The sequence below is a fragment of the Chiloscyllium punctatum genome, chromosome 15 (genome assembly GCF_047496795.1).
Source record: "Chiloscyllium punctatum isolate Juve2018m chromosome 15, sChiPun1.3, whole genome shotgun sequence".
NCBI classification, from domain to species: Eukaryota; Metazoa; Chordata; class Chondrichthyes; order Orectolobiformes; family Hemiscylliidae; genus Chiloscyllium; species Chiloscyllium punctatum.
The window spans coordinates 17,250,751-17,273,589 of NC_092753.1; the positions used below are offsets into that span (position 1 = coordinate 17,250,751).

The 22,839-nt window shown below is 48.3% G+C and overlaps 2 protein-coding genes across 3 annotated transcripts in view; one reads left to right on the forward strand and one right to left on the reverse strand.

Annotated features, from left to right (window-relative positions):
* phex (phosphate regulating endopeptidase homolog, X-linked) overlaps nucleotides 1-18,361 on the forward strand; it is a 268,434-nt gene extending 250,073 nt beyond the window's left edge. For both annotated transcript variants that reach the window (XM_072584731.1, XM_072584730.1), the window contains 6 exons: nucleotides 729-796; nucleotides 4,437-4,567; nucleotides 12,760-12,825; nucleotides 13,969-14,073; nucleotides 15,960-16,036; nucleotides 16,236-18,361. In XM_072584731.1, coding sequence (XP_072440832.1) covers nucleotides 729-796; nucleotides 4,437-4,567; nucleotides 12,760-12,825; nucleotides 13,969-14,073; nucleotides 15,960-16,036; nucleotides 16,236-16,338 — 550 coding nt within the window. In that variant the 3' untranslated portion in view covers nucleotides 16,339-18,361. The remainder of the gene's footprint in view (nucleotides 1-728; nucleotides 797-4,436; nucleotides 4,568-12,759; nucleotides 12,826-13,968; nucleotides 14,074-15,959; nucleotides 16,037-16,235) is intronic.
* A 1,063-nt stretch (nucleotides 18,362-19,424) lies between these two features.
* Nucleotides 19,425-22,839, reverse strand: part of LOC140486086 (cullin-4A-like) — a 60,309-nt gene continuing 56,894 nt past the window's right edge. The window contains exons 18-20 of the mRNA XM_072584728.1: nucleotides 21,488-21,660; nucleotides 21,227-21,379; nucleotides 19,425-20,740 (exon numbers count right to left, since the gene is read on the reverse strand). Coding sequence (XP_072440829.1) covers nucleotides 20,645-20,740; nucleotides 21,227-21,379; nucleotides 21,488-21,660 — 422 coding nt within the window. The 3' untranslated portion in view covers nucleotides 19,425-20,644. The remainder of the gene's footprint in view (nucleotides 20,741-21,226; nucleotides 21,380-21,487; nucleotides 21,661-22,839) is intronic.

Genomic DNA, 22,839 nt, shown 5'->3' on the forward strand with positions numbered 1-22,839 from the left:
GAAGACTTTTTTTTATTGCTAGCTCATGCCAGTTGACTTGTACCAACTTAAATACTAGACTGTCTAGGAAATTAATTGATTGGGTATCACGTAGTATAGTGGGCGGCACGGTGGCACAGTGGTTAGCACTGCTGCCTCACAGCGCCAGAGACTTGGGTTCAATTCCCACCTCAGGCGACTGACTGTATGGAGTTTGCACATTCTCCCCGTGTCTGTGTGGGTTTCCTCCGGGTGCTTCAGTTTCCTCCCACAGTCCAAAAATGTGCAGGTTAGGTGAATTGGCCATGCTAAATTGCCCGTAGTGTTAGGTGAAGGGGTAAATGTAGGGGAATGGGTGGGTTGTGCTTCGGCGAGTCGGTGTGGACTTGTTAGGCCGAAGGGCCTGTTTCCACACTGTAAAGTAATCTAGTCTGTTATAGAGGTCTGTGGTAATTATTGGCGATATTAATGAATTCTTCTAATCTTGCTTCTGTTTGAGACCAAATCACCCACATGTCAACGTCTGTGACTACATCATGGAATAAATGAGAAATCAAAACGTATCTGTAATCACCTGTCAAGAAGGACTCCCGGGTGTGGGTGGGGTGGTACGGCGTGTGATCTCTCCGTCTCTCTCTCTCTCTCTCTTTCTCTCTCTCTCTCTCTCACTCCATCTCTCTCTCTCTCTCTCTCTGGCCCTGAGGCGACAGGTATCTCTGAGGACTCCAGTGACTTGCTTTTGATTTCAGGTCTATCAGTTATGGTGCGATCGGAGTCATTGTTGGACATGAATTTTCGCACGCGTTCGATGACAACGGTGAGTCACTGCCACCTCTCGTTGAAGAGGAGCGATCTGTACAATTTAATGATACTTCATTCCCAACTGGAATGTGGATTTTTTAAAACCCCTTTGCTGCTCATCTGTAACTGCCCTTGAACGGCGTGGCATAGGAACAGAAGCAGGCCATTTGGCCCTTCAAGCCTGTTCCTCCATTTAGTGAGACCATGAAAAGCTAAAGGCAAAGCAGACCTTTGCAGCGAGGGGATTCACGTCCAGGAGTTGTACTGTACAATTGGAGGGCTTGCTGCAGTTATACAGGGCCTTGGTGAGGCCACACCTTGAGTATTGTGTGCAGTTTTGCTCTCCCAGTCTGAGGAAGGTTATTGAGGGAGATCAGCGAAGATTCGGCGGACTGATTCCTGGGCTGGCAGGACTGACATATGAAGAAAGGTTAGATCGACTGGGCATGTGCTCACTGGAATTCAGAAGAATGAGGGGGGTGGGGGGAGTCTCGTAGAAACATATAAAATCCTGACTGGACAGGCTAGGTGCGGGTAGAATGTTGGGGAAGCCCAGAACTAGGGGGTCACAGTTGAAGAATAAGGAGTAAACCATTCAAGATTGAGATAGGGAAGATTTTCTTCATTGAGAGTGGAGTTCCGTCCCTCAGAAAGATGTTGGGGCCTGTTCATCACATATATTCAAGAGGGTTTGGCCCTTGCGGCTAAAGGGATCAAGGGGGGGATTGGGGGAGGGCGGGAATGGGATACTGAGATTGCACGATCAGCCATGAGCGTACTGAATGGTGGTACAGGCTCGAAGGGCCGAATGGCCTACTCCTGCACCGATTGTCAATGTTTCTGTGGTTGGTCTGCGGTTCAACTCCATAAGCTTACCTTGGCCCATATCCCTTAATACCTTTACTGAACAAAAAAAATTATCCGTCTCAGATGAACCACTGACCCAACATCCACTGCCATTTGTGGAAGAGTGTTCCAAACCTCTCCCACCCTTTGTGTGTAGAAATTCTCCCCAGCATTTCTCCCGAATGGTCTGGTCCTTATTGTCAGACTATGCCTCCTAGTTCTAGAAACTAGTGGAAATAGTTTGTCTCTGTCAACCCTGTCCTTTCCTGTTAAGATTGAACATAGAACAGTACGGCACAGTGCAGGCCCTTCGGCCCACGATGTTGTGCCAAGCATTTATTTTAATCTAAGACCAGCCTAACCTAAACACCCCTCAATTTACTGCCATCCATGTGCTTATCCAGCAGTTGCTTAAATGTCCCTAATGTCTCTGACTCTACTACCACCGCTGGCAGTGCATTCTACACACCCACCACACTCTGTGTAACGAACCTACCTCTGACACATCCCCTAAACCTTCCTCCAATCATCTTAAAATGATGACCCCTCATGACGGCCATTTCTGCTCTGGGGAAAAGTCTCTGGTATCTACTCTATCTATGCCTCTCATTACCTTGTACCCCTCTACCAAGTCACCTCTCTTCCTTCTCTCCACTGAGAAAAGCCCTAGCTCACTCAACCTCTCTTCATAAGACAAGCCCTCCAATCTGGGCAGCATCCTGGTAAATCCCCTCTGCACCCTCTCTAAAGCATCTACATCCTTCCTATAATGTGGCGACCAGACCTGAACACAATATTCCACGGGTGGTCTGACCAGGGCTTTATAGAGCTGCAGAGAAACCTTGCGACACTTAAACTCAATGCTAAACCTCTCAGGCTGTGCCAGATGCTTGTTTCCTGAACCTCGAGTAAGCTTCCTTCTTCCTCTTGACGAGATCTTGAAGATTTTGATCAGCTCACCCCTTCACCTTCCAAATTTTAGAGAAAACAGGCCTCATTCTAGGTGTCATTCCTGTAAGCTGACATTGTAATCCCTCCAAACTGACTTGGCAAGTTCAGAGAGCAGTTAAGAGTCAACCACATTGAGTTAATCTGACGTTTTGTGTAGGACAGCAGATTTCCTTCCCTAAAGGAGATCAGTGAACCAGAAATTTTCTGAACAACTGATAATGATTTCATTGTCACCATCAAGTGAGGTGAAATAAGAATTCCCGATTGATTGATTAATGAATTGAATTGAAATTCAGTCGACTGTTGTGGTGAGTTTTGAATCCACGTTGCTAGAGCTTGAGCCTGGGACTCTGCGTTACTCAGTCAGTGACAGGACCGTGATGCACTGTCGCCCCCACTACAGGGAGGGGTTATATAGATTAGATGGAAATAGATTAGATTCCCTACAGTGTGGAAACAGGCCCTTCGGCCCAACAAGTCCACACTGACCGTCCAAAGAGTAACCCACCCAGACCCATTTCCCTCTGACTAATGCACCTAACACTACGGGCAATTTAGCATGGCCAATTCACCTGACCTGCACATCTTCGGACTGTGGGAGGAAACTGGAGCACCCGGAGGAAACCCATGCAGACACTGGGAGAATGTGCAAACTCCACACAGACAGTTGCCTGAGGCGGGAATTGAACCTGGGACCCTGGTGCTGTGAGGCAGCAGTGCCAACCACTGTGCCACCGTGCCACCCAAGTTCCTACCACTGCCTTCTGCGCCTTTTACACATATTTCCATATCTTAGCTCATCTCAGGTGATTTATTTACTGAGAAGGTGAGCGGAACACTTCCTGCCTGTTAGGGTGTGGAGTAATGGGCAGCATTGTAGAAACATGGGGATCTGGAGTAGGCCATTCAGCCCTTTTGAGCTTGCTCCGCCATCTAATGGATCATGGCTGATCCATCAACTCAGTTCCTGAGTCTGCTTCCCCCCCCCCCCCCCTTTGATCCCACCTTGCAGTTCACTGTGGGGGCTGGTCCAATTACAATACTTAAAAGGCATCTGGATGGGTACATGAAAAGGAAGGATTCAGAGGAGTATGGGCCAAATGCTGGCAAATGGGACGAGGTCAGATTGTCTGGTCAGTGCAGACAACCGAAGGCTCTGTTTCCGTGCAGTATGACTCTGAGGTGACCAAAACTGCTCACAATGCTCCAAATATGGTACATGGTCCCACTACAAAACTCAATCCTCTTGATGACTCAATGATGCCACACTGTCATTTGCAGTTTTCAGTTCACTGATTGGTTGGGCCCAAGGTCTGTCTTTTTCCTTTGAGTGTTGAAGTTAAGTCTTTCAGTATCTCCGAATGGAGCTTTTCTGCTTTTAAGACAGAGTTGGAGAGATCAACCTCACAGGGGGAGGGGAGAGGATTGATGCAGCCAAATTCTGGGGCTTTCCTCCTTCTCTACTTGCATTTCCTTCTCTGGGTCTGTTATACTGAAACCTGACTAATCAAAGGGTAGCTTCTGTGCTGAGCTCTCCGATCCCACAGCAAGCTAAGACCCTAATACAGAGCCGTGTCTCAGTTAGTTTCACTTTGTTTTCTGAGCTGGAAACAACTCCCTGTATACTCTCCCGTTTGAAGTGATGTCTTATTCTTCTTATTTTTAGTCCCTTACAACAACTTTCAAGTCCTCTCCAAGCAACTAACTATAGAGTAGAAGAGGACAAAATATCAGGGCAGTAACTGAAGCAGACCAGCGACACTCTGCACCAAGGGAGATACGGCCATTGACATGTTCTGCTATGCTTAAGTTATGAAAATGCAGTTTTCCTTGTTTTCCATTTTCTTCTATTTTTCTAGGTCGAAAATATGACAAAAATGGAAATTTACACCAGTGGTGGAGCAATGCATCCATTTCAAATTTCAATGACAAAACTGAGTGTATGATTCAACAGTACGATGATTATTACTGGCCAATAGCTGGCTTGCAGGTACTTCTGAGGCACTGGGAGGATTATGGCTGAGATCCGGGCACTATGGGAGGGGTAATGGTGCCTCCCGGTCACTGTGGGAGGGTAAACGGTGTGTCCCGGTCACTATAGCAAGATTAACGGTGTGTCCCGGTCACTATAGGAGGGTTAACGGAATGTCCCGGTCACTACGGGAGAGTTAACTGATTGTCCCGGTCACTGGGGGTGGGTTTACAGTGTGTCCCGGTCACTATGGGAGGGTTAATGGTGTGTCACGGTCACGATGGGAGGGTTAACGCTGTGTCCTGGTCACTATAGCAAGATTAACGGTGTGTCCCGGTCACTATAGGAGGGTTAACGGTGTGTCACGGTCACTATGGGAGGGTTAACGGTGAGTCCCGGTCACTATGGGAAAGTTAACAGTGTGTCCCGGTCACTATATTAGGGTTAACAGTATGTCCCGGTCATTATGGGAGGGTTAACAGTGTGTCCCCGTCACTATGTGAGGTTTAACAGTGTGTTCCGGTCACTATGGCCGGGTTAATGGTGAGTCCCAGTGACTATACTAGGGTTAACGGTGTGTCCCAGGCACTATAGGAGAGTTAACGGTGTGTTCCGGTTACTGTGTGAGAGTTAACAGTGTGTTCTGGTCACTATACCAGGGTTAACCGGGTTTCCTGGTCACTGTGATAGGGTTAACAGTGTGTCCCGGTCATTATGGGCGGGTTAACGGTGTGTCCTGGTCACTATGTGAAGGTTAACGGTGTGACCCGGTCACTATATTAGGGTCAACGGAATGTCCCGGTCACTACGGGAGGGTTTACAGTGTGTCCCGGTCACTATATTAGGGTTAACGGTGTGTCCCGGTCATTATGGGAGGCGTAGCGATGAGTCCCGGTCACTATGGGAAGGTTAACAGTGTGTCCCGGTCGCTATAGTAGGGTTAACGGTGTATCCCGGTCACTATGGGAGGGTTAACGGTGTGTCCCAGGTTTTATAGTAGGGTTAACGGTGTGTCCCGGTCACTGTGGGAATGTTAACGGTGTGTCCCGGTCACTATAGTAGGGTTAACGGTATGTCCCGGTCACTATGGGAGGGTTAACACTGTGTCCCGGTCACTATAGTAGGGTTAACGGAATGTCCCGGACACTACGGGAGAGTTAACGGTGTGTCCCAGTCACTGGGGGAGGGTTTACAGTGTGTCCCGGTCACTATAGAAGGGTTAACGGTGTGTCCCGGTCACTGTAGTAGTCTTAACGGTGTGTGTTGGTCACTATAGCAGGGTTAACGGTGTGTCCCGGTCACGATGGGAAGGTTAACAGTGTGTCCTGGTCATTATGGGAGGGTTAACGATGTGTCCTGGTCACTGTGGGAGGGTTAACGGTGTGTCCCGGTCATTATGGGAGGGTTAACGGAATGTCCCGGTCACTATGGGAGTGTTAACGGTGTGTCCCGGTCGCTATAGTAGGGTTAACAGTGTGTCCCGTTCACTATAGCAGGGTTAATGGTGTGTCCCAGTCACTATGGGAGGTTTTACGGTGTGTCCCGGTCACTAAGAGAGGGTTAATGGTGTGTCCCGGTCACTATGGGAGGGTTAACAGTGTGTCCTGGTCACTATATTAGGGTTAACGGTGTGTCCCGGTCACTATGGGAGTGTTAACGAGTGTGTCCCGGTCACTATAGAAGAGTTAACGGTGTGTCCCGGTCACTATAGTAGTCTTAACGGTGTGTGTCGGTCACAATAGCAGGGTTAACGGTGTGCCCCGGTCACTGTGGGAGTGTTAACGGTGTGTCCCAGTCACTATAGTAGGGTTAACGGTGTGTCCCGGTCACTATAGCAGGGTTAACTGTGTGTCCCGGTCACTGTGGGAGTGTTAATGGTGTGTCCCAGTCACTAAGGGAGGGTTAACGGTGTGTCCCGATCACTATAGAAGGGTTAACGGTGTGTCCCGGTCACTGTAGTAGTCTTAAAGGTGTTGTCAGTCACTATAGCAGGGTTAACCGTGTGTCCCGGTCACTGTGGGAGGGTTAACGGTGTGTCCCGGTCACTATAGAAGGGTTAACGGTGTGTCCCGGTCATTATGGGAGGGTTAGCGGTGTGTCCCGGTCATTATGGGAGGTTTTACGGTGTGTCCCGGTTACTAGAGCAGGGTTAACGGTGTGTCCCGGTCACTATGGGAATGCTAACGGTGTGTCCCGGTCACTACATTAGGGTTAACGGTATCTCCCGGTCACTATGGGTGGTTTTACGGTGTGTCCCGGTCACTATAGCAGGGTTAACGGTGTGTCCCGGTCACTATGGGAATGTTAACGGTGTGTCCCGCTCACTATAGGAGTGTTAATGATGTGTCCTGGTCACTACAGGAGGGTTAACAGTGTGTCCCGGTCACTATATTGGGGTTAACGGTATGTCCCGGTCACTATGTGAGGGTTAACGGTGTGTCCCGTTCACTATAGCAGGGTTAACGGTGTGTCCCAGTCACTATGGGAGTGTTAACGGTGTGTCCCGGTCACTATAGAAGGGTTAACGGTATGTCCCAGTAACTGTAGTAGTCTTAACGGTGTGTGTCGGTCACTATAGCAGGGTTAACCATGTGTCCCGGTTAATGTGGGAGGGTTAACGGTGTGTCCCGGTCACTATAGAAGGGTTAACGGTGTGTCTCGGTCATTATGGGAGGTTTTACGGTGTGTCCCGGTCACTATGGGAGTGTTAACGGTGTGTCCTGGTCGCTATGGGAGGGTTAACGGTGTGTCCCGGTCACTATACCAAGATTAACGGTGTGTCCCGATCATTATGGGAGGGTTAACGGTGTGTCACGGTCACTATGGGAAGGTTAACGGTGTGTCCTGGTCACTATATTAGGGTTAACGGTGTGTCCCGGTCACTACGGGAGGGTTAATGGTGTGTCCCGGTCACCATAGCAGGGTTAACGGTGTGTCCCGGTCACTATAGCAGGGTTAACGGTGTGTCTTGGTCACTATGGGGGGGTTAACCGTGTATCCTGGTCACTGTGGGAGGGTTTACAGTATGTCCCGGTCATTATGGGAGGGTTAACGGTGTGTCCTGGTCACTATGGAAGGTTAACGGTGTGTCCCGGTCACTATAGGAGGGTTAACGGTGTGTCCCGGTCACTATAGCAGGGTTAACAGTGTGTCCCAGTCACTGTAGGAGAGTTACCGGTGTGTCCCGGTCACTATGGGAGGGTTAACAGTGTGTCCTGGTCACTATATTAGGGTTAACGGTGTGTCCCGGTCACGATGGGAGTGTTAACGAGTGTGTCCCGGTCACTATAGAAGAGTTAACGGTGTGTCCCGGTCACTATAGTAGTCTTAACGGTGTGTGTCGGTCACGATAGCAGGGTTAACGGTGTGCCCCGGTCACTGTGGGAGTGTTAACGGTGTGTCCCAGTCACTATAGTAGGGTTAACGGTGTGTCCCGGTCACTACAGCAGGGTTAACTGTGTGTCCCGGTCACTGTGGGAGTGTTAACGGTGTGTCCCAGTCACTATGGGAGGGTTAACGGTGTGTCCCGATCACTATAGAAGGGTTAACAGTGTGTCCCGGTCACTGTAGTAGTCTTAAAGGTGTGTGTCGGTCACTATAGCAGGGTTAACCGTGTGTCCCGGTCACTGTGGGAGGGTTAACGGTATGTCCCGGTCACTATAGAAGGGTTAACGGTGTGTCCCAGTCATTATGGGAGGGTTAGCGGTGTGTCCCGGTCATTATGGGAGGTTTTACGGTGTGTCCCGGTTACTAGAGCAGGGTTAACGGTGTGTCCCGGTCACTATGGGAATGCTAACGGTGTGTCCCGGTCACTACATTAGGGTTAACGGTATCTCCCGGTCACTATGGGTGGTTTTACGGTGTGTCCCGGTCACTATAGCAGGGTTAACGGTGTGCCCCGGTCACTATGGGAATGTTAACGGTGTGTCCCGCTCACTATAGAAGTGTTAATGATGTGTCCTGGTCACTACAGGAGGGTTAACAGTGTGTCCCGGTCACTATATTGGGGTTAACGGTATGTCCCGGTCACTATGTGAGGGTTAACGGTGTGTCCCGTTCACTATAGCAGGGTTAACGGTGTGTCCCAGTCACTATGGGAGTGTTAACGGTGTGTCCCGGTCACTATAGAAGGGTTAACGGTATGTCCCAGTAACTGTAGTAGTCTTAACGGTGTGTGTCGGTCACTATAGCAGGGTTAACCATGTGTCCCGGTTAATGTGGGAGGGTTAACGGTGTGTCCCGGTCACTATAGAAGGGTTAACGGTGTGTCTCGGTCATTATGGGAGGTTTTACGGTGTGTCCCGGTCACTATAGCAGGGTTAACGGTGTGTCCCGGTCACTATGGGAGTGTTAACGGTGTGTCCTGGTCGCTATGGGAGGGTTAACGGTGTGTCCCGGTCACTATACCAAGATTAACGGTGTGTCCCGATCATTATGGGAGGGTTAACGGTGTGTCCCGATCATTATGGGAGGGTTAACGGTGTGTCACGGTCACTATGGGAAGGTTAACGGTGTGTCCTGGTCACTATATTAGGGTTAACGGTGTGTCACGGTCACTATGGGAAGGTTAACGGTGTGTCCTGGTCACTATATTAGGGTTAACGGTGTGTCCCGGTCACTACGGGAGGGTTAATGGTGTGTCCCGGTCACCATAGCAGGGTTAACGGTGTGTCCCGGTCACTATAGCAGGGTTAACGGTGTGTCTTGGTCACTATGGGGGGGTTAACCGTGTATCCTGGTCACTGTGGGAGGGTTTACGGTATGTCCCGGTCATTATGGGAGGGTTAACGGTGTGTCCTGGTCACTATGGAAGGTTAACGGTGTGTCCCGGTCACTATAGGAGGGTTAACGGTGTGTCCCGGTCACTATAGCAGGGTTAACAGTGTGTCCCAGTCACTGTAGGAGAGTTACCGGTGTGTCCCAGGCACTATGGGAGGGTTAACGGTGTGTCCCAGGCACTATAGGAGGGTTTACGGGTGTGTCCCGGTCAGTATAGCAAGGTTAACGGTGTGTCCCGGTCATTATGGTCACCTTAACGGTGTGTCCTGGTCACTATGGGAAGGTTAATGGTGTGTCCCGGTCTCTATATTAGGGTTAACGGAATGTCCCAGTCACTACGGGAGGGTTAACGGTGTGTCCCAGGCACTATAGGAGGGTTAACGGTATGTCCCGGTCAGTATGGGAGGGTTAACGGTATATCCCAGGCACTATGGAAGGGTTAACGGTGTGTCCCGTTCACTATAGTAGGGTTAACGGTGTGTCCCGGTCACTATAGCAAGATTAACGGTGTGTCCCGATCATTATGGGAGGGTTAACGGTGTGTCACGGTCACTATGGGAAGGTTAACGGTGTGTCCCAGTCACTATATTAGGGTTAACGGTGTGTCCCGGTCACTACGGGAGGGTTAATGGTGTGTCCCGGTCACCATAGCAGGGTTAGCGGTGTGTCCCGGTCACTATAGTAGGGTTAACGGTGTGTCCCGGTCGCTATAGTCGGGTTAACGGTGTGTCTTGGTCACTATGGGAGGGTTAACCGTGTATCCTGGTCACTGTGGGAGGGTTTACGGTATGTCCCGGTCATTATGGGAGGGTTAACGGTGTGTCCTGGTCACTATGGGAAGGTTAACGGTGTGTCCTGGTCACTATAGAAGGGTTAACGGTGTGTCCCGGTCGCTATAGTCGGGTTAACGGTGTGTCCCGGTCACTATAGCAGGGTTAACGGTGTGTCTTGGTCACTATGGGGGGGTTAACCGTGTATCCTGGTCACTGTGGGAGGGTTTACGGTATGTCCCGGTCATTATGGGAGGGTTAACGGTGTGTCCTGGTCACTATGGAAGGTTAACGGTGTGTCCCGGTCACTATAGGAGGGTTAACGGTGTGTCCCGGTCACTATAGCAGGGTTAACAGTGTGTCCCAGTCACTGTAGGAGAGTTACCGGTGTGTCCCAGGCACTATGGGAGGGTTAACGGTGTGTCCCAGGCACTATAGGAGGGTTTACGGGTGTGTCCCGGTCAGTATAGCAAGGTTAACGGTGTGTCCCGGTCATTATGGTCACCTTAACGGTGTGTCCTGGTCACTATGGGAAGGTTAATGGTGTGTCCCGGTCTCTATATTAGGGTTAACGGAATGTCCCAGTCACTACGGGAGGGTTAACGGTGTGTCCCAGGCACTATAGGAGGGTTAACGGTATGTCCCGGTCAGTATGGGAGGGTTAACGGTATATCCCAGGCACTATGGAAGGGTTAACGGTGTGTCCCGTTCACTATAGTAGGGTTAACGGTGTGTCCCGGTCACTATAGCAAGATTAACGGTGTGTCCCGATCATTATGGGAGGGTTAACGGTGTGTCACGGTCACTATGGGAAGGTTAACGGTGTGTCCCAGTCACTATATTAGGGTTAACGGTGTGTCCCGGTCACTACGGGAGGGTTAATGGTGTGTCCCGGTCACCATAGCAGGGTTAGCGGTGTGTCCCGGTCACTATAGTAGGGTTAACGGTGTGTCCCGGTCGCTATAGTCGGGTTAACGGTGTGTCTTGGTCACTATGGGAGGGTTAACCGTGTATCCTGGTCACTGTGGGAGGGTTTACGGTATGTCCCGGTCATTATGGGAGGGTTAACGGTGTGTCCTGGTCACTATGGGAAGGTTAACGGTGTGTCCTGGTCACTATAGAAGGGTTAACGGTGTGTCCCGGTCGCTATAGTCGGGTTAATGGTGTGTCCCGGTCACTATAGCAGGGTTAACGGTGTGTCTTGGTCACTATGGGAGGGTTAACCGTGTATCCTGGTCACTGTGGGAGGGTTTACGGTATGTCCCGGTCATTATGGGAGGGTTAACAGTGTGTCCTGGTCACTATGGGAAGGTTAACGGTGTGTCCTGGTCACTATAGCAGGGTTAACAGTGTGTCCCCTTCACTATAGGACAGTTACCGGTGTGTCCCAGTCACTATGGGAGGGTTAACAGTGAGTCCTGGTCACTATGGGAGGGTTAACGTGTCTCAGGCACTTTGGGAGCGTTACGGGTGTGTTATGGGCACTTTGGGAGGGTTACGGGTGTGTTATGGGCACTTTGAGAGGGTTACGGGTGTGTTATGGGCACTTTGGGAAGGTTACGGGTGTTATGGGCACTCTGGGAGGGTTATAGGTGTGTAATGGGTGCTTTGGAAGGGTTGCGGATGTGTAATGGGCCCTGTGGGAGGGTTACGGGTGTGTAATGGGCACTGTGGGAGGATTACAGGTGTGTAATGGGCACTGTGGGAGGGATACAGGTGTGTAATGGGCACTGTGGGAGGGTTACGGGTGTGTAATGGGCACTGTGGGAGGGATACAGGTGTATAATGGGCCCTGTGGGAGGGTTACGGGTGTGTAATGGGCACTGTGGGAGGGATACAGGTGTGTAATGGGCACTGTGGGAGGGATACAGGTGTGTAATGGGCACTGTGGGAGGGTTACGGGTGTGTGATGGGCACTGTGGGAGGGATACAGGTGTGTACTGGGCACTGTGGGAGGATTACGGGTGTGTGATGGGCACTTTGGGAGGGTTACGGGTGTGTAATGGGCACTGTGGGAGGGATACAGGTGTGTAATGGGCACTGTGGGAGGGTTACGGGTGTGTAATGGGCACTGTGGGAGGATTACGGGTGTGTGATGGGCACTGTGGGAGGGTTACGGGTGTGTGATGGGCACTGTGGGAGGATTACGGGTGTGTGATGGGCACTGTGGGAGGATTACGGGTGTGTGATGGGCACTGTGGGAGGGTTACGGGTGTGTAATGGGCACTGTGGGAGGGATACAGGTGTGTAATGGGCACTGTGGGAGGGTTACGGGTGTGTAATGGGCACTGTGGGAGGATTACGGGTGTTATGGGCACTCTGGGAGGGTTACGGGTGTGTAATGGGCACTGTGGGAGGGTTACGGGTGTGTGATGGGCACTGTGGGAGGGTTACGGGTGTGTAATGGGCACTGTGGGAGGGTTACGGGTGTGTAATGGGCACTGTGGGAGGGTTACGGGTGTGTTATGGGCACTGTGGGAGGGTTATGGTCCCGTCCCTCGTGCTCCTGAACACAGGGTCCCAGCCTGATACTCGACTGCCCTCTGAAATGGCCCAGCTAGCCCCTCAGTGCAAGGATGGGCAATAAAATGATGGGGCCTCCCCAGGAATAAATATGGTCTTCTGTAAATATGGTCGAATAAATAATCTTGTGTCCTGTAGGTAAATGGACAGAGAACTCTGGGAGAGAACATTGCTGACAACGCTGGGCTACGGCAGGCTTTCAGGGTAGGCTAACACCATCAATATATTTGCGCTGGGAACTGGCTCGGTCTTGTCCTTCTTGGACTAATGGTTTTGTCAGCCCAACGGTGCGATGAATTGTGGGAGTACAGTGTTGCTGAGTCAGGAAACCCTGTCCCCACCACCAACCAAGGGCAAAACTGTTTTTGGAGTTGACCTTAAGAGATATCGCACAGAAAATAGCCCTTGGCCCGCTCCCATATCTGACGCATTGTTATTCCAGCTTAAGGGGTTAGAAAAGAGCACGGGAGGCTCCAGGAGAGGGCAAGCTGGTGGGTGAACTGGATCAGTCAGGAACTCTTCCCACTGAGATGTCTACCATTTACTGTGACCAGGCAACAGCACCAAAACTTCAATCTTTTAATTGTCGAATAGTCACATGACAGAAGAAGACAACTCTGCCCATCATTTCTGTGCTGGTCCTCTGCTCTGGCTTTCACATAATTGTGACCAAAGTGAACCCATCAAGCTGTCTCAGGACTGGTCAGGATGTAGGCTGTACCCAAATGACACCACCAACAACACACAGAATCCCATCAGTGCAACAAGAGGCCATTTAGCCCACCGAGTCCATACTGACTCCTGAAGAGTATTCCACCTGTGCCCCTCCATATCCCTGCATTTCCCAGACTAGGCTCATCCACCGAGTCTGCACATCCCCGAACACTATGTGCAATTTAGCACGGCCTGTCTACCTAATCTTTGGACTGTGGGAGGAAACCAGAGCACCTGGAGGAAACCCCCACATACACGGGGAGAATGTGCAAACTCCCCACATTCACCTGAGGGTGGAATCGAACCTGGGTCCTTGGTGCTGTGAGGCAGCAGGACTAATCACTGAGCCACCGTCCTGCATCTAGTCTCTGTCCGCCACGGGGTTGTGACTGTCCCCCTGAAGGCTGGATATTCGCCTGTGAGTAGCGTGGAGCAAGCCCTCATGTACTAGTCAGAAAGTACTTGAGTGCAATTGTCTCCAAATTTAACAGAAAAGAGGAATTAAGCCAACGGGGGGCTTGAATCAGCAATAAACAAGAGAGTAAGGTGATGAAAATGTGCAGAGTGTTTGTTGCATAACCGTGTTCCCAAAACTTTAATGATGAAGCATGTTGCTCCCCCTGCTTCCCCCAGGCGTATAGGAAATGGATAAGAGAGGAGAAAGGAGACATGGAGGAGCCACTATTGCCAGGTCTACCGCTCAGCAACAACCAGCTCTTCTTTTTAAGTTACGCTCACGTGAGTCACTCTTTGTGTAGCTGCTAAATTCCTCATCAATGTTTTCACCATTACTGTGAGTCTGCTTAGGCCAGCTGAGTAAAAACGGTGGATTGTGATGGCTGTGGTCAGGGCTGAGGAAGTGACTGTTTAGCTTATCGTAGTCTGGCTGCACAGTAGGTGATCCCTCTGCCTCCAAGCCCGAAGCTCTGGGTTTGATTCCCTATCCTTGAGGGCCAAGGGAATTGTGTTCTTAATGTGGCCAAACAGGTTGAGAATCAAATGTAAATCTTCCAAACATGCGCTGATGATGGCAGGAGGGAACACTTGCATGTGAATGTTGACCATCAGTGCACATTCGGAGAGCACTGTGATGGCTACCCCTTTTGGGCAGCACTGCATTTTGGATGCTCCCCTGTTGAATGTATTTAAGGCTGGGATGGGTGGATATTTGGTAAAAACAATGACTGCAGATGCTGGAAACCAGAGTTTAGATCAGAGTGGGGCTGGAAAAGCACAGCAGGTCAGGCAGCATCCGAGGAGCAGGAAAATCGATGTTTCGGGCAAAAGCCCTTCATCAGGAATACAGGCAGAGTGCCTGAAGGGTGGAGAGATAAATGAGAGGAGGGTGGGGGTGGGGAGAAAGTAGCATAGAGTACAATTGGTGAATGGGGGAGGGGATGGAGGTGATAGGTCAGAGAGGAGGGTGGAGTGGATAGGTGGGAAAGAAGATAGGCAGGTAGGACAGGTCATGGGGACGGTGCTGAGCTGAATGTTTGGAACTGGGGTGAGGTGGGGGAAGGGGAAATGAGGAAACTGTTAAAGTCCACACTGATGCCCTGGGGTTGAAGTGTTCTGAGGCAGAAGATGAGGCGTTCTTCCTCCAGGCGTCTGGTGGTGAGGGAGCAGCGGTGAAGGAGGCCCAGGACCTCCATGTCCTCAGCAGAGTGGGAGGGGGAGTTGAAATGTTGGGCCACAGGGCGGTGTGGTTGATTGGTGCGGGTGTCCCGGAGATGTTCCCTAAAGCGCTCTGCTAGGAGGCGCCCAGTCTCCCCAATGTAGAGGAGACCACATCGGGAGCAATGGATACAATAAATGATATTGGTGGATGTGCAGGTGAAACTTTGATGGATGTGGAAGGCTCCTTTAGGCCCTTGGATAGAGGTGAGGAGGGAGGTGTGGGCACAGGTTTTACAGTTCCTGCGGTGGCAGGGGAGGGTGCCAGGATGGGTGTTGGGGGGGGGGTGTGGACCTGACCAGGTAGTCACGAAGGGAATGGTCTTTGTGGAAGGCGGAAAGGGGTGGGGAGGGAAATATATCCCTGATGGTGGGGTCTGTTTGGAGGTGGCGGAAATGTCAGCGGATGATTTGGTTTATGCGAAGGTTGGTAGGGTGGAAGGTGAGCACCAGGGGCGTTCTGTCCTTGTTACGGTTGGAGGGGTGGGGTCTGAGGGCGGAGGTGTGGGATGGGTCTCCTGGGGAATTAAGAGACACGGGAAGTAGGTAGCCAAGTTCAGACTGAGGATCAACCTGGTGGCTCCAAAGGCTGAATGTTCTATTCCTGGTGTAGTTTCTCATGCTCAGAGTGATGGAGCTGTGTGAACTGCAGCTACAGACTGCGTGGGGAGTGCACTCTATCTGGGGGAATACGCTGGTCTGTTAATCCAGTGGTTGACATCTCTTTATAAGCATCTCGCACGATTCACCGTCCTCCAGCAGTGAGCCTATGGGATGTGCGGACTTCAGACTTCTCACTCCTGGCATTCAAGGAGCACAAATGTGTGAAACGTATCGGTGATTAGTGCATTGTTCCTCACTCTTGTCCGAATGCCAACTTCTGTTCCTAGATTTTCCCTTTGCATGCTTTCAGGTGAGGGTAATTCTCATCATGCTGACCTTCTTTCTAGGTTCGATGTAACGCCTATCGACCAGCGGCAGCTCGGAATAAAATTCTGAATGGTGCTCACAGTCCCCCCGAGTTCAGGTACAATTGTGATTCTAACTTGAAAAAAACATGCTTAAAAAGTGGATGCTTTAATAATTTGCTAAATTGAAAACCTGAATATGGCCGAACCTAAGTAGTTAACACTCCTGTGCCTTTATCACTGCCACTTACAGCAGAACCACTCCCCTCTGGGTTCACATCAATGTCTGCAAGATCAATTCATTTGTTTTCCTTTCAGGGTCATGGGGTCAATGAGTAACTTTGAAGAATTCAGCAAAGCTTATAGCTGTCCCACAACATCAGCTATGAATCGAGGAGAGAAATCTTGCCGAGTGTGGTAGGGGCTACTCGGGTGTTACTTCTATCACCCTAACTTTGGCTTCACCTATTGCTTGTTAAAATAGCCAACGTAAAGAAGTGGGCACCAACTCTGCGTTCAGTCAAATTCATCATTTCGGTTTATTTATATTTACATTGGAACCCACTTTGGCCAACCCTCTGATCCTCGCTATCACCAGCCTCCCATTTTTATTGCTTTCCAGCCGATTTTTTTCCCCCAAAGCTTGAACTGACTCAGACTATTTGCAAGTCGTCAACGAGCCTTTCACCACCATCTTTTGCCTTTCAATGGTGTGACCATCAAGGAACCTCCCCCAGACTGAGCATCCTGACCCAAAACTGAACTGGAGCAGCTCTATAAATAGTGACTACAAGCAAAGGTCAAAGGCTGGGAATTCTGCAACAAACCACTCCCCTCCTGTCTATGATACAACTCCAGAATGGATGGGAGTACTCCCAACTCGATTTTAGGGCCAACAATGTCAGAGGCTGAGAAACCCACTTGACTGACACCCGTAAACAACCCTCTGCCACCAGTGTACCGTCTACAAGATGGACTCCAGAAGTTCACCATGGCTCTTTCAAGAGGACCTTCAGAACCCTGACCTCTACCACACCGAGAAGAAGAACAGATGGACGAGAACACCACTATTTGCAAGTTCCTCTCCAGCCACAACTCATCCTGACTTGGAAATAGAACGTAGAACAGTCCAGCACAGTACAGGCCCCTTCGACCTACAATGTTAGGCCAAGCATTTATCTTCGTCTGAGAACAGCCTAACCTACACACCAATGTCATCATTTGTTCACTATCACAGGCAAAATCGTGGATCTTGCTTCTGCAGATCCCTCACCCCAACCACTAAGGATTGCAGTGGTTCGAGATGGCAGCTCACTACCACCTTGAGGGCACGAGGGATGGGCAATACGTTCTGGCCCACACCCCAAGAACAGGCACCAGCAGTTTTAATCAGCTGAGCTCAGCAGTTATCCATATCCTACAATGACAGGGACTATCAACAAACACTGATAACCATGCTCACTGAGGCGTCTTGTGCTGAACTCGCAGTATTGCACTCCTTGTAATGTATTCCTCCTCGTGAACCTTTCTTTTTGTGTACACCAAAGAGATGATGAGCATTTCTAACCAGAGTTAGAAACAGAGAATGAAGTTCCTTTTAGTCTAACCAGGCCCCATGTGTCACCTGTTGTAATGTAACACCCCTTGCCCCTGAAATGGAATCACTTTTGAGCTGATGCACTCTGCCTTTAAATAGCCACATGATGACTGGCTAACATAGGGAGGGAGTCATGTTCTGGCCCTAGAATGTGCCTCATCATATTACACAGTCAAATTTACTTGGCATTGCCTTCTCCATCACTACAGTATGGCTGGCTAATAACCATGGTCACTGAAACAGACAGCGGGAACAGAATAGTTAAACATTTTGACCCTAATATTGTGGGTCTTCTCTTGGGAGCGTTCACTGTCTGTTTGACCAAATGCAATCAGCAGGGTCAATTTTCATAACTCTTAAATGAGCTGCCAAGCCTTGATTGATGAGTACTGACTGGGGAAACATGCAGTACTGATAGATCTGCCAAGAGTTTTGGATTGCTTAACGTGGCAGAAAACAGACTAGCACAGAGAACATCCAAAGCCTCTCAACTATTGCTGCTCAATGGAGTTGATTGGTAATTCTACACACTGTGCAAAGCCCGATTTCAAGTAAGTAGGTCAGGGCTATGGTCGAAACTGCTCTCCTTTTTGGGTACAAGTTCCTGCCAGGAGGACGAGGATGATTAATGTGCTTTGAAATTTTGGCAAGTTATGTAGTTGATAGCAAAACTGTTTGTGGTGGATTCCAAAAAGGGAAAAAAATCTTTTTGTTGAAATGTATAATAAACTGTTTCTATGATCGAGTTAATGAAAACCTATCAAAGTCCCAGAAGTAGTGTTTTATTCCTCACTTTAGATTTGTACTGGATCATGTAGCATGTTCAGAGATCAAATAAATAATTTCAAAGACATCAAAACAACTCGTCAATTTACTTCAAATAATTAAAGCAGTTCGTCTCCTGATTCCCTAAAACTCTGATAAAAATATTCCATAATTCATGTGAAAGGCAGAAGTTGCTTACACAAAAGCTACATGGTAAATGCATATCACCCAGCCAAACACACAAACATACAGAGTGTATTCCACAAACAATGCCAGGTCTCAACTGAGCACCATCTCTGACAGAACATTTCAGTAAAACTGATTACACCTAGAGTTTCAGAAAGTCTTAAACGTTGGTGAAATGAACACAATGTTTAGTGCTCTCTCTCCAAGGCAGCGTTATCCAACAGACTAGCCTCAGGTGAAGCTCCTGTGATATTACAGCACTCAAATTTTCATAGAAAACATTACAGCCAATAACAGGTGCGTTTATATAAATATCTGCCACCGAACCCTCCTCTGTCTTGTTCAGACTTTGGAATTCCACCAAGATGCTTGAAATGACAGATTCTTGGTTTTCCTTGAATCCAGCAATTACGAGAATAACAGAATCGGTGAATTGTCAAGGTTGCCGGAGCTGCTCTCTATCCAGACACCACCCCACCCTATCTCCACAACTGTCCAGATCGAATCCTTGCCTCTGTTAGAAACGACTTGAGTGCGAGTTATGTATTCACTCCATTATTCTGTAAAACCATTTCATCTTTCTGTCAATGCCTATCCTCTGAGCTGCCGTGAAGTCAATGTCCTTCGGGGGGGGGGGGGGGGGGGGGGTTGGGGGTTTTGGTGGAACAGTCAACAATTCCCTCAATAGGAGATTGACTTGCATTGACCCAGCTGAGCCCAGAGACCTAGCCCTCTGCTTATCTCCTTCATTCCTTCAGCAGCAGCTCTCAACCTCAAACCCAGAAAAACCAACACAAACACAGATGAACTACAATTGAAGATAAATTTGTTACGATTATTTAAAAAAAAGGTACAAAAATCACAGGTGACTACTGTTTCATCACTAGAAATATTTCAGATTAAGAAAAATTTATTAGCTAGAAGTTATATAAATGTTATGCCAATAAAAACACACCACGTGGAAGAAAATCATTTTATGTTCAGTTATTGCAAGACAAAGAACTTAATAATTCTTTAAGCACTTTTTGAATTGAGGAAACCTATTTACAATAATGTAACAAGTTATCACAAAGCCCAGTTTCAGCTGATCATCTCTACCATCCAAGTAATTTGCATCTGAATGATTTACAGTGTGAAAGAATACATAGGAGCACTTCTATATATTGCACAAAGCATTCATTCAGTTGTTCTTGTATTTACATTCCTGCAAAGTCAAAATTTCAAGCTTTCCTGTGACATCACTGTGAATCGATCAGTGAGTCATCCGAAACCAGAAACTACTGTGCGACAACTGGTTATGCCTGGCACCTGATGGCAGTGAGTGGAGGTGGCTTTCGTTCATCTACCTGAAGAAAATGTTACGAGCAGGACTGACTTAAGAACATTACGGTTTCTCAGTGTAAAAACAACTATTTCCTAGGAAGCTTATTCGGCGGAATAAATGTTTGAAATTAGAGTCTTTGGCACTTCAAGTAAGCTGTCTCCATGTTTCGATTCACATAAAACAAACCTGATACACAAAAATTCCACCCTGTAGTGTGGTATCGGGTTAGTTCCCACAACTGTTCAAAGTTAATTACTTCAGTACTTGGCATGGTGGCTCTCTAACACGATTAGTTACAAAAGCTGGTGTGCATTACAGAGCAGTTTGCGCTCAAGGGAATCTCACATTATGCTTTCTATAGATTAATGGGACTCACTTGCTGATATGTGGCCGTAAGTTATATATTACTGGGATATAACAGGTACAGACAGATGTTATAATAAATCAGAACTAAGAGCCAAATACAGGAATCAACAGTGTGTGAAACCAGATGAATACAGAAAGGAAGCTGTCAGTCCTCAGCCACTCGTCGCAGACGTAGGTGGACTGTTGCTTCAAGTGTGTTTAGCTCTGCACGCCTTCCACGCTCTTCAGTGAAGAGGTCCTCAGCATGGCAAAGCCTCATGCTACAAGCTGTGTGACAAGGAAAACGCAAGGCTAGCTACCCCCAAAGGGTCAGCCAACGGTTGGAACTCCCAAAACGACCTCATTGGTTTCACGGATGTGAGGGGGGGGGCTGGATCTCGTGTTAATAACCAAACTGAATCCAGGAAGAGTGCAGACAGAATCAGTGCTATTGCCGTTTTCTTGGCAATGTAGGAGCTGAGATTTAGCCGTGACAGCCATGGCCTGGACTTATGCCACATAGTGGTACTGGTTGGCATTGTCTTTGTCTCTCTCCATATAGTCCCGGTCAATTAGTGACTCAATTCTTTTCTTCAGGTCTCCTGGCTGAATATTAGGCAAATTGGAGAAAATAGAAACATGCATGATTAGATTGGACTTCTCATGGTTTAAAGAGTGGGAAAGCACAACATCAGTCGTACGAATACTATCTGAGCTAACAGGCTTCAAAAGCTGTTTCTATTATCCAAGCAAAGAACAGCTGACATGACATCCAAATAGGAGGGTCTCAAATAAACACCAAGTTTCGAGGAGGACTGAATAAGCAACTTGGGCTTGCTTCATCATTCCATTAGACCTTGGCTGAACTGCACTTGGCATCTTACTTAGTTCCATATCTTGACATGACATAAAAAGTTCTCAATGTCAGTTTAAAACTTTCAATTTCAACCTTAACTATTTCTGCGCTGGGGTTAGGGAGCGGGGTACAGTTCCTCATTCAGCCATTGTGTCAGGACAAAAACAGACACAAAGCCAATTCTCTGGTGACTTGAACCAACCTCCCAAAATCATATTGCAAAAAAAAATTATTACCTTCACTGGAAATTTTAACTGGTTATAGAGTTCTGAAACAAGGAGGTTATGGCTGAGAGTCTTCCTCATTTTCATGATTCGAACGATAGCAGCGTCTATTTGGTACTGTCTGTCCTGGAATACCCGCTCAGTTGTGCTCGTTTGCTCCTCAACCTGAAAAAGGATAAGAAAATATAAATGGAATCACCTCAGAACATAACCATGACATGCGCACTGAGCTAAGCTTTCATAAAATGGCAAATTACGAGAACGATTACGTACAGTTTCTTTCATCTGGATTTGGTTGATCTTTATTCTGAACAGTTTGTGCTTGAAGTCGTCGTTGAAGATAATCTTGTCTCCATCTTCTACGTCCTTTCCTTTTGGAACCTTGTTCAACACCCGAGCTTTCCCACAGGCTAAAGACTGCAGTGTCCTTCTTGATTCACTATCCTCTAAAGGGAAGGACAAAGTAAATCTTAGTAGACCAAACGCATTCCCTCAGAAAGGCATCCGCTACATGAATACATAGCAGTTTCCATGGAAACTGAGCACGCAATATACAGTTGCAACATGCATTGCTCTAAAATAAAAGGAGAAAGTCCTTTTGTGTCTAAAGTCAGTTTGGCCAATCAAATAGCTAGATGGCAAATATCAATCAGGCTCAGAGTCAAGCACTGATTGATCGAGTGTCAATTACTGTCTGGGGAACACAGATCCCCCAAAACTACACCAACACGCATGGAAATGTTTTCCGATTTTACTCCTACAAAGTCGGGCTCTGATTTTCCAACCGTATGCTGCGAAACTATGTCCCAAAAACCAGTGGCTCTCTCAGCATAGGCCACCAGTGCATCTGTGGTCCGTGAGCTGATCCAAAATGCAAGTGAATATCAGAGCAAAGGCCATACAAGAAAACGGGCCAGAACCCTCAGCTCCACCACTCAACTTTACACAACCAGGACTGTCATAAACATGGAAAATAAAAGTTATTTTATAACTATTTTTATTTGATTAATAAAATGTTATGTATTCATTCTCAGAGGAAGATCATGATGATTCTATAACATAGTAGATTGTTTCACATGAAAAAACATCAAAAATATTGTTCATGCACGTGGATTTCGCTGTCTGAGCAATCATTTATTTCGGATCGCTAACTACCTTGAGAAGGTGGTGGTGAGCTACTGTCTTGAACTGCTGCCGTCCAAGTCCCGTAGGTTCTTAGGGAGGCAATTCCAGGACTTTGATACAGTGACACTATATACAGCGATACATTTCCACCTCAGGTTGGTGAGTGGCTTGGAGGGGAACTCACAAGGTGGTGGTGTTAGTGATGTACCCGTTGTCCTTGTCATTCTAGGTGGTAGAGGTCGCAGGTTTGGAAGGTGATTCTGAAGGAACCTTGTGAGCTGCTGCAGTGCATCTTATAAATGGTTTGCACTTGCTGTCAATGTATGTTAGTGGTGGAAGTAGTGAATGTTGAAGGGGATGGACAGGATGCCAGTCAAGTGAAGTGTTTTGTCCTGAATAGTGTCAAGTCGGGAGTGTTGTTGGAGCTGCACTCATTTAGATAAATGGGGAGTGTTCCATTACACACTCGACTTGCACCTTGTACTTGGGTGAACAGGCTC